Raw genomic sequence first — 13483 nt, 5'->3', positions numbered from 1 at the left:
AAATGATCAAGGGGAGGAACATCTGTCCTATCAATCCTGCAGGTCTTTACCTCTCTGTCCTTTGTAAGTGTATCAGTAGAAAGGTGGCTTATGTTGCTGTCCCCCAGTAAAGAAAATGGCTCCTCTCAGCAAAGACCACATTTCTTATGCCTTTGTGGCAGTCCCTGCAGGCTTTTTGCTATTTGCCAGTTCTCCAACTTTCCTGGTGGAAACAATCGGTTGGGCGGGGTTGGTTGTTTTGCAATTGTCAGCCATCATCGCAGCAATTCCTGGGTTGTTTTATCCCAGGAGTTGCTGAAACGAACGGAATGTGCAAGCCGCATTTATTTATTTATTTATTTAATTACATTTATATACCGCCCCACAGCCGAAGCTCTCCGTTTCCGCGTTTAATGCCCCATTTCTGGGTTATTTCGTGACATTCATATCCAGAAACTCTAGGTTGTTCATGGGTTAGACAACCTGGGTTAACTCGGGATTGTTTAACGCATAAATAACCCAGAGTTGTCATGAAACAACTCAGGAACGTGGCCATTCCTGAGTTGTTGATTACAAGTGAAAACATCAAGCACACTGCTCTCATGCTCTAATTGTCCCTGTAATTCCTGGATTAAACAACCCAGGAATTGCTGCTGTGATGTCCAAACCAGTTTAGCAAATGTCCCACTGCTGACATGCTTCTGCAACCACAGCTCCTGTTATTTGGTACCTGCCATCTGATTCCTGATAGCCTGGAGCTGCACCTCAAGGCCCCATGTTTGTGTGGCTAACAGCTGAGTTTATGTACTCTGAATCTTCTCCTATAATGCCTTAAGTGGTAGATGGGCAGATGGGATGTAGAAGTAGCTTGGACAAACTCTAGCACAAGTCTTAAATAGCTGTTTAAGGATGCAATCATATGCAGGGTTAGACAGAAATAAGTCCTACAACTCCCATTATGGTTGGCTGTGGGATGCTGGGAGTTGTAGGACTTATTTTTGTCTAAACCTGCATATGATTGCACCCTAAATGATCTATCTCAGTTTTAGATACCAAAACTGGAACTAAGTTTTGTTTTTGGTGTATTTGTCTAGACATTTTTCAGATTTTACAGCAAAAATGTAAGCGAATACACAAGGCTTTACAAGGGTAAGTAAATACTTTTTCTTATTACTTAAAGCTGAACTTTGAACAGAAAATTACTTCTAAAGGTTTCACATTTGATCAAAGATGTAACTGTTCTTCAAAAGTAAGCTCTATTGTAGTTTGAGCACTTTAGAAAATACAGCTTCTGCCCTTGACTATAGTTGCAGGTATGTCTTAAGGTGATAAACTTGAGAAACATTATTTTAGAGCACAGAGCAATTTCTTGAAATACAATATGGGCAATTTACCCATAATCCATCATTGAGTTAAAAATGCTTTTCCAAGGCATTACAGTAGCAGAGATGGATTAAAGTGACCATATTTCCTCCAGTAATGCTATATTAAATTGTAGTTGAGATAGAAAAACATGTCATGTGCAAAAAAGCTTTTCTAGGCACTCACAGCTTTCCTCCCGCCAGAAGTTATATCAGTAACAAGGACTAAAGTGTTTTGGTTGATTCCAAAGACACAGTCCATGTTTGCAAATAAAAGTGGGGGCATAATTAAAATCTGACAGCCTGACAAAACTCACTTTAAAAAAAAATAGATATTAATGGACACTTATTGCCAAGACTCTTTCTGTGGTTATATTGAAAAGATGTCCTACGCTCCAGATATAGTCATTTAACACAGGATTCCATGCAATGACCAATATCAAGACTTGGGGTACACTAATCAGAACCTCTCTTGTAGAGAATTAATTTTTATGCACATCAATAGATTTGTGACACTTGTATACCACTGCCTATAATAAAAAAAATATTTTGTGTGAAAGGTCCTCCGTTATTGTACCCCATATCTTGATTTGGGTCTCTCCTTGCATTGATGTATTAAGCATTTCTGTTGGAGTTGTGAGATGCCTCTTTCAGAACGGCAGAGGAAAGCCTAGGCAATAGCATAAAATTGGTGTGTATAATTGAAGATGATTCTATCATTCTGTTTTCCCTAGCCAGGCATATCTTATTTATTTGCCTACCTTTGGGTTTTCCTTTTAAAGTCCCAGTCCCATATATTTACTACATATTCTCTAGAGTGTGTGTTCATTGTGAATAGATTGGGCCAAATTCCTTCTCCCTCCCTACGTCAAATACCCATTTTAGAATACGTTTGTCATATAGACAAAGCCAGCCTCTCTCCTCCAGCACAAGCATTAATTGACCTTTTGCCTGAAAGAGCTGTGTCTGGCTCTTTGCTTTGTTTATTGTTCCTCTCTAGTTGGATGTGTACTTGTGTCAGGTGATGGTTTATTTTAAGTAACTGATAAAAGGAACTTGGATATCAACTTGGGATTTGTATAGCAGCCTCTAGAAATTCAGAGTATAGCACTATTTAGGCAAAACCTGCAAATATCAAAGGTTTGAATTAGCTGGGGTTCAAAGACGGTTTTCCCTTTAAAGTACTTTTAATTGTTACATTTGTACCAATTATCTTCGCTTCTGAAACGTGTTAGTATTCAAACTTAAATGTCTCATTATTTGACATGAAGCATGAATATCTTCCTTACTAGAATGGTATATTAAGGGAGCAGTCCCATAGTCCCTAGACATCATCTGAGAGGCCATAGGATACTGAAGATTTCCCCCCTCTGAGGCTGGAGACAGTGTTCAGTGTCCCCTCACAGCCAGCATGGAAAGAACCTGCGCCAAAAATCTACCTCAGGGGGAAAGAGATTCAGTGGGCGGGGAGGGGAGGAGACTGGAGAGGCCAGGATACTAGCTGTCTTGAGGCCTCTCCAACCTCTTTCCCTCCCCCCCCTCCGATGCAGGGTGGATGAGGAGGCAAAGTTCACCTCCACTGCTCCTCCTGCCCACATTGGATGATCATAAACCTCCAAGATTGGGAGCTTCCAATCATCAAGAATGCAATCGATAGAATGGCACCCTAAGACTTCTTTATGTAAATGTTTACCTCGCCATCTGTAGGCATCAATTGCATTTGGTAAAATACTATTTTCCTTGTTAGTGGCTTAAGCTCTTGCATTCTTCTATTTCTAGACATATGTCTATTCATGATCCCTTATTCATGTCTTCTGAATAAAGTCGTAATTTAAAAACTTGCCTAATGACTGTCATCAGCCCTGTGTTTGGGATACACCAAACAGCTCTTGATGGTGGCATATTTGTTTGTTATGAACCCCTGTGGTTCTAAGTCACTATTGAATTATTGTCCCTTAAATAATTATTTACTGGGCTGGGTTGTGTGTTCTTGGCAGAGGATGTGGGATTTAGATATCTACCTCTATATTTAAACTACCATGTCCCATCTTAATGTGGCTTGGCAATTTGTGTAAAATAGTTAAGTAATTTACATTGGCACTCAATGTTCATGGTTTTAATTTTTGTGAACTGCCCCGAGAGCTCAGGCTATTGGGCGGTATATATAAATGTAATAAATAAATATTCAGATGAAGGAAAACACTAATTTTTATTATGTGATAAGCACCTTTTTTAAAGTGATGAGACACAAAAGTCCTTTATGTGCTTGTATAAAAATCTACTTAGGCCACAATTTTATACATGCTTAGAGAGAAAAAAAATCCTACAACTCCCAGCATTCCCCCAGCCGGCCTTTTCTGTGCTGGGAGTTGGACTTTTTTCTGTCTAAACATGCATAGAATTGTGCTCTTAGTTAACTGTACGTCAGGCCTAGAGTTGTTCAAACGATTCTGATTGTGATATTGTTTGCTTTAGACTGTTATCCAAACACTTCTCTTGTGTGTATCCTTCTTGTTGACGGTTTTCTATCATTAAATGGCTTTTACAATAAACTATTGTAGCTTTGCAAACTTTTTAACAACATACTTTTCCAGGAATTTTAATTAATGTGTAACTGTTGGAATCAAGTTAAGCAAAATTAGTAATACACAACTTTAGCAATGGCCTGCCGTGTTCTTGCATCCCCTGTTTAGAACATTGTTTCACTTGTCCTATCAGAGGCAATAAATCTGGGCTGGCAGGGCTTTTTGGCTAATGCGATAGCAGGAAAATATATCCTCTCATTTTTCAAGGAAATACCCATTCTTGATTTAGAAGTACATTTTAGGCACACTTTACTTGGTACTGGCTCTGTTACCAGTGGCAATTGGGGCCAAGCAGGAGCTGAAACTGTCCATAGAGTTTCATATTTTGTCCTTCTCATATCAGATTCCATCAGGCCACGTACTGTCACCTCTGCTCCTGTTAGGCACACTAGCACATTTTTCCCCTTAAAATGTTTGGCAGCTAGAGCAAGAACCCACGCAAGTTGTGGGAGGGAAGACTGCTGTACTGTAGAGTCATGCTAGGGGTTCTTGGGTCCATTTCTAGATGTACTGTTACGCATTCCCTAGATTTTCTGGAATTGGATGACGTCATAGGAAACTTACTCTTGGTCTAATCCAGGAAAGGCTTTCTTGCTATGGTAGAACATGCAGTGCTCTGCATTTAGGAAAGGAGCTCCATTCCCCAAATTATTTTTTTTTGGATACTGGACTATCTTCTAATCCAACAAGGGATGGAATTAGTCAGGCAGGGGAGACGTGGTTTATCCATACCTACCTGTACTTAAAGCATACAGCTTGCTTCTGCTCTATGTGCTTCATGGCACATCATGGCTTGGTTATGTAAATAAATGGATGGGAACAAGGTGGCAGGGCCTTGTTGATTGGGGTAGTCTACCTTGAGGTTAGGATTGAAATTGATCATGTTTTTTCATTTTAGACTCATAATCCTACACTACAGCAAGCAGCGCATTGCATTCAGTTGTATCGAAACTAATTAAATGTGCATATGCACAATTTTTATTTTAATCACTGACTCTGTAGATGATTTTGATATGTTGGCTTTATTTAGGATTCCTGGTCTACGACTGGTGGGACAGTCACTTTCTCCAGCACTACATCTCCAGTTGGAAGAGAGCACTGGATCCCGAGAGAGTGATATGAGGCTACTGAAAGAAATTGTAGATTATGTAAGGTTCCTTTTTGGAAATCCTGTAAGATAACAATAAAAAGGAAGTAATGGGGGCATTCTGTATTATCTGTTATGTCGTCTTGAATTGCTATATGAGCTGAGACTAAATGAAATTTGAAAGTAGCAAACGGCTCCAACAGTCATCTGGGATTGTTCACTGTTTTTTATAAGCCATATGAAAGACAGTCCAAAATCCTAAATATGAGTATAGTAGGAGCTGAACTTGACACGTTCGGAACTGTTGTATGGTATTACATTTTCTGGAGCGTACTGCTTCAAATCCAACTGCTCACCTGCAGGCTGAATTGCTCCTATGGAAAGTTACGGTGTTGGTGGAGAGGGAAAGGTTACAAGCCTAGATTTCACCTGGCAGAGACTGGGGAAGGAATCAAACACACAATTTTAAGTATGAAGTAGTACAGTCCCAGTAGTGTTTGTATCGTGTGATCCTTCATGGAGATCAAATTTAATCCAAGTTTTGAGCCAAAATAAATAGTGACATTCAGACATAACGCCAAATCATAGTTTGCCTGTATTTGGATGTAATGCCAATGTGCTGTGGATTATTTTGCCAGTAATACAAGTCTTAACATATACAACTTGTATTCCCAGTATCTCTCTTCTGCTAATTACCACATAACACTGGGGAAGAAAATTCCCTGCTTTTTCTCAACTAATTAATTAAATACGTTCTAAGTGTTCAGTACTAATTTACTCAACTTGAAAATTCTCAAATGATGTGGGAATATTAAGCTCCGCAATAAAAGAACTGTTTGAACATTATTTCCCTCCCATCTACCCACAGACTTCTACGCATGGCGTTATTGAATCAGCTTTGGCCTTGTCTTATAGGTTTCATATTCTTATCATAATGGGTTTCCCATTTGAAATAAACAAAGGAGCTCCCACTTCAGGCATTGTTCTAAGCAGGGAGAGGCAGCATGTGTGCCCAAGATGCTGCCAAATTGGCCCCAAGATTTGCTAAGAAGCATGACCTACTTGAATAGTTTTTACATGCTTGAGCCCTAAGCTCCTCCTGGGCTCATGCCTCCCCTCTCCTTCTCCTGGTGCAGCTGCAAGGATATGTTTCTAAGCCAGAATCATTGAATATAATTTTATGATAAGATTCTGAGCCAGTATCATTGAATTTTATGATAAGATTCTAAGCCAGGATCATTGGATACAGTTTGATGTTGACTTGTTTCAGTAAACCATGGTTAACACTAACCACAATTTTCTCTGGGTTCAGATAAGATGGGAAACCACAGTTAGTTTTAAATTGAAGCAAAATATTCTGAACACATGGCCACACCAGAGGAGGAGAGTGGAGGGAGAAGCCACAAGCTGGAGGCTTATGCATGTAATCCTAAACTATGATTTAGCATTATGTGCAAACATAGGTAAACCTGGAGAAAGGAACAGTGATGAGGACTGATGTAGGATGGGTTGCACTATGGAAACCAGAGATGGTGGAGATAGCTAGAATGGGAAGAGTAGTAGCAGCAACTAGGATTGAAAATGCTATCCTATGTTGTTGTTGTTGTAGTAGTAGTAGTAATTGTTAGAACATAAGTGTGGCACCTCATGTTCGTAGTTTGGTAACTAGTTTGTATCTATCTTCCCAGTGTATGAACAGAAGTATTGCACTAACACAGGCTCGCTATCTGGAGAAAGAAGAGAAATATCTTCCACCACCCAGGTTAGTAGATACTTGCCTTCCTGCCAAAACCAAACTGCTCAGATCTAGTGTGCTTCAAACAACATTTGTGGTGTGGTGGGAAGCTTGCTGTACCTTGTATTAGAAGCTCCGGATTTTAAAGATTGCTGCACATCAACAAGGGAAGCTATAACATCAAACAAAGAACTCTGGGGGGAAAAACCTGGGCAAAGGAAAGCAGCAAACTGAGACCTTGCATAGGAAGCTGCTTTATACTGAGTCAAAACATTGGTCCATCTAGCCCAGCATTATTACCTCTGACTGCCAGTGGCGCTTCAGGGTTTGACTGTCCTGTTCAAAATTTTGTTTATTTATCCTAAATTATCCTCAAGAAGGTGCTCAAAGCGGCTAACAATTCAACGGTTACAATTGAGAATAAACACAGCAGCTGCAAACAGAATAAGAAAAAGAAAGCTAGCCTATAAATCTGGGGTGGGAAACATTTGTCCGTTGAAGGGTCAAATCTCGCTTGTAAGCAAGCAAGATTTGACCATTTTTTGAACTCCCTAGTGCTTCAGATATCTTTTTTTGTTTAAGAACTTTTTAAAATCACAGTCTTTTTTGTTTAAAAGACTGGTGGGAGGAAGTTCCGGGGGGGCGGGGGAAGTCACCCCCGGAGCTCCCGAAGTTGCCCAATCTTACTTCACAATTTATGGATGCAGCATTTTGTACCAACTGAAGTTTCCAAATAGTTTTCACAAGCAGTCCCAAGTACTGTTTTAAACAGGAGTCCAACTGGATGCATTAGTTAAATTGCATCAGTATGGCCAGGTTTGACTGTGTCTGTATATTGTAAGGTGTATGTGAGAGCCAGTGTGATGTAGTGGCTAGAGTGTTGGAGTGGAAGCTGGGAGATCTGGGTTGTAGTCCCCGCTCAGCTGTGGAAGCTCACTTTGGGCCCGTTACAGACTCTCAGCCCAGCCTACCTTACAGGGCTGTTCTTGTGAAGATAAATGGAGAGGTGGATTATGTAAGCCACCTTGGGTTCTTTGGAGGAAAAAAGGCAGGATACAAATGTAATAAATAAATAATTTTTTGGTGTGCAATAAATGAACATTTACTGATATGTTCTTGCCCCTACCAGCATTCGAGTTGTTGTAACAGTAGAACAAACAGAACTGGAACTGGACAAAGCTGCCTCGCTCATCAGGGAAGCTGCAGAATCTGTTCTGAATTGAGTCTGGCATACTTGGATATTTCTTTCTCACCCACCATCATGGGTGGATACCTATTTCTATGGTATGGTCGATCGTCTTGCACTCCAAAGGTTCAAGTTCTTCGGTTTATTATCTGATGGAACTAAAGCTTGACTTCCACTGAGTCATTCCAGAACAAAAAGATGGGAATATGGGGGATACAAAGAATAAAAAATAAAAATGGGAATGCTAAACATACACTGTATGTTCGGAACTCAGCTCTATTTTTAAGTACCTTTGAAACTGGAGGTCATTGCTACACTGGTATCTTACAATGGTTTCACCTCGGTTCTTAGGGGGCCTTACTCCTTTTCCTAGTTCTCTAAATGTACAAACAAAATGAACTATTTTTGGGAGTTCATGTATAATGCTAATAAGTATGAAAAGAATATGAAAACTTACAGAATATTCTTAATTAACTACTCTTAATAAAATGCTGTGTTAAATAACATTTTTCCAAAAATGTTCTTATTGACAAACTGTAAATGGTATTATAAAATCCTGCTTTTGAATTATGTACTTAAGTAGCTTTTATTACCCTGGGTATAGGAATTTATACACTAATTTGTTTTAGATCTTTTCATTTCTGAAATTCCCAGAAGTGGCAATTTTCTAACCATTTGTCAAATTTTACATCAGTGTCTCATCTCACGCCAGTGCTTTCACTCCATATGACTTTGCCTTTCCCTTGGTTTGCCCATATATTTAACTTATACACCAGTGCTGTGCAGACACGGGAAATCTAATGTCGACAAAGATGTTTGCATGGAGATGCCGAGAGAGAGGGAGAGAGAAAGAGAGAGAGAGAGAGAGAGAGAGAACGAACGTATGTGATTGGTGTGCCAACCAAAGTGCCCACAAGTGCTAAGGGAATGTCTTTATCCAGGCAAATACATACTAATACTGTACTGTATTCTGGTAGGTGCAGAAATTGATGGACAAATTAATTCCACTATGATGTTTCTAGTGTACGTACTTAATCATCAATACCTCTTTTTAAAAAGACTCTTAAGTACATTAGAAATTCCTACATTTGGTTGCAGGGGCCCGTAGCCTTCTGCATTCAAGAAGTTCCGAACTCTGTCCTGAAACTACTTGCTTTAAGACTTCCATTAAGGTCTGCAGTAAAGATTTGTGGGGGTGCGGGAGTTTGCAGGTAAAACAGTACTTCATATTGCAGACGTTACAATATGTCAACTTCTTCCTCTTCTGCCCTTCACAATAGTTGGCGTAGAGTAACTTGCGTAATATGAATCGCCATAAGTAGTGGTCAAAATGCCTGGTAAAGACTGCTTTTAATACTTTGGGTTGTTTCTACACTTTTGTGCCTTTTTTGGTTGCTGCTACATGGATTCCAATGCTATATTTGAGACGTATTTTTTTTAAAATAAAGCATATATTTGATCCAGTTTTGAGTCATACTTCATATTCTGAATATTGTTGCATAGTTATTACCCACCTTTCGCTGCACTATCCACTATCACACTAAGGATGAAATAACAGGATTTATGATGCAACCCCAGAGTCCCCGGGAGGGCAGCACAGAGACCACAGGATTTTGCAGACCACGACCAGCAGAGGCTTCATTAAAGCAACAGAAACCTCTGCTGCTGGCGCTCTGGCAGTAGAAAGAAGGAGCATGTCAGGGTGGGTCTGCTTGATCCAAAACTGCTTTATTCCCCTAGCACACCACCATTGTCTGTATTGGTTTCTCCACTATGGACTCCTTACCTGACACAGGTTAGTGAAAACAGATTAAGTGCTTCATATTAACTTGAGATGGGCCTCAGGCTTGTCTTTCTGTATTTTGAGGTATGTAATCAAGCCACTGCCCTTCACGTTATGCTGCCTTTCTACATAGTAATGAATATAAGATTGCAATAACAAAGCAATTTAGTCTGAAACTTAACAACAGTAGGATTTTTTTTTCAAATGTGGATTTGGGAGTGTTGCCAAATATGCCAAACAGACCAATATAATTTCATCAGCTGCTTTAGCTGTGGTGAAGACTCCTGTTCTATGAAGCCTTCCCACTGAGGCTTCCCATGGCATTTAGAAAACCCATTCTTACAAACCACACTTGAATGTGGAAGAAGAATTTGGCGCCTTCCATGTCCCCGCACACACCAACACGAGATCATCCACTTTTCTATGGTGTCTTAAAATACCAATGGTTTAAAGGGTGGGAATCTGTTGGGCTGTAAATAAGAGGAGATGCATGTATAAAAGGTTGCCTGATATGTGGGGCAGAGCTGAGCAACAAGTTGCAGAATGTGCAAATCTCGTTGCAAATCCATTAACTTACACATCTGCGAACAATGTTCTCATAGAATTTGCAACACTTTGCTCTCTAAGCCGTTAGACCAGAGATGGGGCAGAATGATTTATTTGGTATAAGGATCCCATTCTTGTAATTGGAACATGGTATCCATTCATTTCCAATATTAGGATGAATTATCTGTCAAGCACAAAACTTTGAAACAGCTTTTCTAGAAGCTACTGCCCTAGGAAGATTTTCTTAGGAAATAATAGTGCCCTGGGCTGCACCTGATATGTGTTGGACAAATGTATGGCTACAACTGTTTGTTACTTTTTGACTGCATGAAATCAGATTTTTCATGCTATTCTGTTTCCTAATTCAATAGAGTCAAGGGAAAGTTCACCTCTATTTTTTAAAAATGTTTTTAAAGCTTAGATCTCTACAATTAATTCTTAATCCCATGATCAAAGAAAATGATAGATTTGTAGAGTGGTGATAGTGTGTGGTATGGATTTTTGTCTAGATAAATATTGGATGAAGGTAAACATAAAACTTCTAGTATTGCAATAATATAATTTTGTACAGCATTGTCAAAAAAAGAAAACCTAAGCATTTTACATAAGGCTGACAATCTGAAGGAAAAATGGTTTGAAACCCCCCTCTACAAGTATGTGCATGGGAACCCAGTTTTGTAAGTTTCCAGTGTGTTGTCAAAATGGCTGCTACACTGGGCACATATTGGCTAGTTCCAATGACATCACCAATATGCCTAATTCCCAGAACGGTTTTGCTACTGCTTTTCAAATGTTTGTGAATTTGGGGGGGGGGGGGGGAAGAGAGATACCATGAATGGTGTGTGTGTGTGTGTGTGTGTGTGAAATTCATATCTGCTGTTAAAATGTGTTGTGTTTAAAGGACAGCTTGTATGAAGCACAAGCAAGATAGAAGTGATCTAGCAATCAAGGTAAACTGAATTTGGGTTCCCACTGTGGCTGAATAATCAATTGAACCAACTCTTAAGGATGCTGTGTGTAACTTAACTTGTGATACTTAAGATTTCTTGTGACCAAGGCAACGCTTTCCTTCCTCCTTATCAGAAGTATTCGCAAAATACTGCCATTGTAAGATATCCCTGCGCAAGTAAGGCCACAAACTCACTTGTATGTGTTTTCATTGTTTTCTAGCAGTAGCTAGACTAGAGAGCAAATGTTTGAAACAGCAGTGCTTCACTGAAGCTGGCTGGTGCCAAAACAGTCCTTAGGCAAGAAAATTGGATTATCTGCCAGTATACAGTTACTGCTGTTTCCTTACCACCTCAAAGACTGGAAAAAAAATTAAACCAACAGAAACACTTGGAAAATAATGTGTGATTTTAAAAGGCAAAATCTGTAATTCTGAGTTGATGCTTATTTGGAGGTTAAGGGCTGTAATACACAATGAAAAATGTGTATTAGAAGCAGAGGTTTGCTAGAAAAGCTTTGATTCTCCCACCCCACTGCACCCGCCCTTGCTTTTTCACTTTTGAAATGTGATCCTGGTCACTGCAAAGAATGGTGGACTGTCTTCATTTCTTCTTTTTTTGTCACTCCATCTGGTCTTGATTACTTCAAAAAAGGGTTGTGGGGTGTTGTCATTCGCCAATATCTGAAGCTGCTACTGCAAACCAAACTTGCATCCTGTGATGATTCACAAAATGTACAGGAGCCATAAGTGCTACTCCAGCAAAGGAAATATTTAAGGTTAACCCCAAGCATTTAACAATTTCAGTGCTCCAATAAAAGGAAATGTCTCTCAAGTGTGTGTGTGTGTTTTGTTTGCACACTGTATGGAGAAAGTCTATATTTAAAAATGACCAGCTTGTTCAAAGATTTTCTTCTAGACTCAAAGCATGCACAATAAAAAAGAAGGCAGAAATAAACTTGACTAAATCAAACTCAATTAGAACCATATTATTATTAGAGCATCCGAAGCCAGCTTTGATCACAACTCATATCCTGTACCTGGTGTACTGGCAAATTCTGAACTGTGGGCACTCATGATGACAGCCCCTAGAGCCAGAGCCTGTTGGTCCATATTAACAAATCAGTTCTAGCGGTTCTCCAGTTCCACCAGGAACAGGTCTTTATAAAGCTAGTGAGACTTATTTCTGCATTCAGGACAAAGCTACTTCCAAAATACTTTGCAGGCATAGCTTGCAACAATATCTTGTTGCTGGGGAGGGGGGGGGACATTCCCTCCCCAGCTACTGTGATGTTTGCACCCAAGCTCACAGGGAACAGGGAATCCTGAGGGTGGCAGATGTTGTCGTTATCCCTGCTAATCAAAAGATCACGGTGCTTCGATCGTGCAAGGCCAGGCTGGCTCCACTACACCACTGTTCCTGATGCTGCAACACCTGGAATGCAGCAGGCAAACAATCCAAATCAGTTGCTAGATCATTCTCGTACCATCACCCTGCCTTTGACACATCCTTATTTATTCAATGTGGTGTTAAGCAAATTAAAGGTGCAATCCTATTCAGGTTTAGACAGATAACAGTCATACAACTTCCAGGATTCCCCAGACAGCATTTGAGGCAGTTTGTATGTGTATGTGTGGGTCCCTCTAGTAATGCCCTGACTTCAGAATTCTCTTTCCAAAGACATGCATTTGGCTCCTACTCTTCTGTCTCCTAGGTCCCGAGTTAAAAACAACATGTTTGTTCTCTCGAGCATTTAGTAAGTAATAAATGATGTGTGTGTGTGTGAGAGAGAGAGAGATATTTTTTGTCTGCCTATTCTGCTGGTGGCGGTTCTGTTACTGTTGTACGCTGCAGTTTTGATGTATAAGGATGTTAATTGTTTTCTTTTGAAATGAAACCTTCCTCAAAGGCCTTGCCATGAAAATACAGGATATAAATGTTTTAAAGAATATAAAGGGTTGGATCCAGAATTAAGTTGGTGGGATTCCCCCATCCCCTCCTTCCCATGGCAGTCCCTCCAGCTCCCTGAAAATACATAACAGACACCTGGTTTGCATGACAATCCACCATGGCTTAATTTACCCAGGGGGGCTGTTGTGTGGTGTGGGGCATCCACAGGCACCATTTTGTGAACTGTCCAGAGAGCTTCTGCTATTGGGAGATATAGAAATTAAATTAAATAAATAAATATTTTTGCATGGCACCTTCAGGCATTGCCCACGGCTTGTTGTGGGGTTATTTGAGGGTTGTCTGAGACTGCATGACATGGCAAGC

At 40.0% G+C, this 13483-nt stretch overlaps 1 protein-coding gene across 1 annotated transcript in view; it reads left to right on the top strand.

Annotated features, from left to right (window-relative positions):
- SPTLC1 (serine palmitoyltransferase long chain base subunit 1) overlaps positions 1-9396 on the top strand; it is a 38181-nt gene extending 28785 nt beyond the window's left edge. Inside the window, exons 12-15 of the mRNA XM_063129452.1 lie at positions 1074-1128; positions 4956-5073; positions 6701-6774; positions 7877-9396. Coding sequence (XP_062985522.1) covers positions 1074-1128; positions 4956-5073; positions 6701-6774; positions 7877-7970 — 341 coding nt within the window. The 3' untranslated portion in view covers positions 7971-9396. The remainder of the gene's footprint in view (positions 1-1073; positions 1129-4955; positions 5074-6700; positions 6775-7876) is intronic.
- The last annotated feature ends 4087 nt before the right edge of the window (positions 9397-13483 follow it).

Source organism: Elgaria multicarinata, chromosome 6 (genome assembly GCF_023053635.1).
Source record: "Elgaria multicarinata webbii isolate HBS135686 ecotype San Diego chromosome 6, rElgMul1.1.pri, whole genome shotgun sequence".
NCBI classification, from domain to species: domain Eukaryota; kingdom Metazoa; phylum Chordata; class Lepidosauria; order Squamata; family Anguidae; genus Elgaria; species Elgaria multicarinata.
This window is presented reverse-complemented; position numbering and strand designations above follow the sequence as displayed.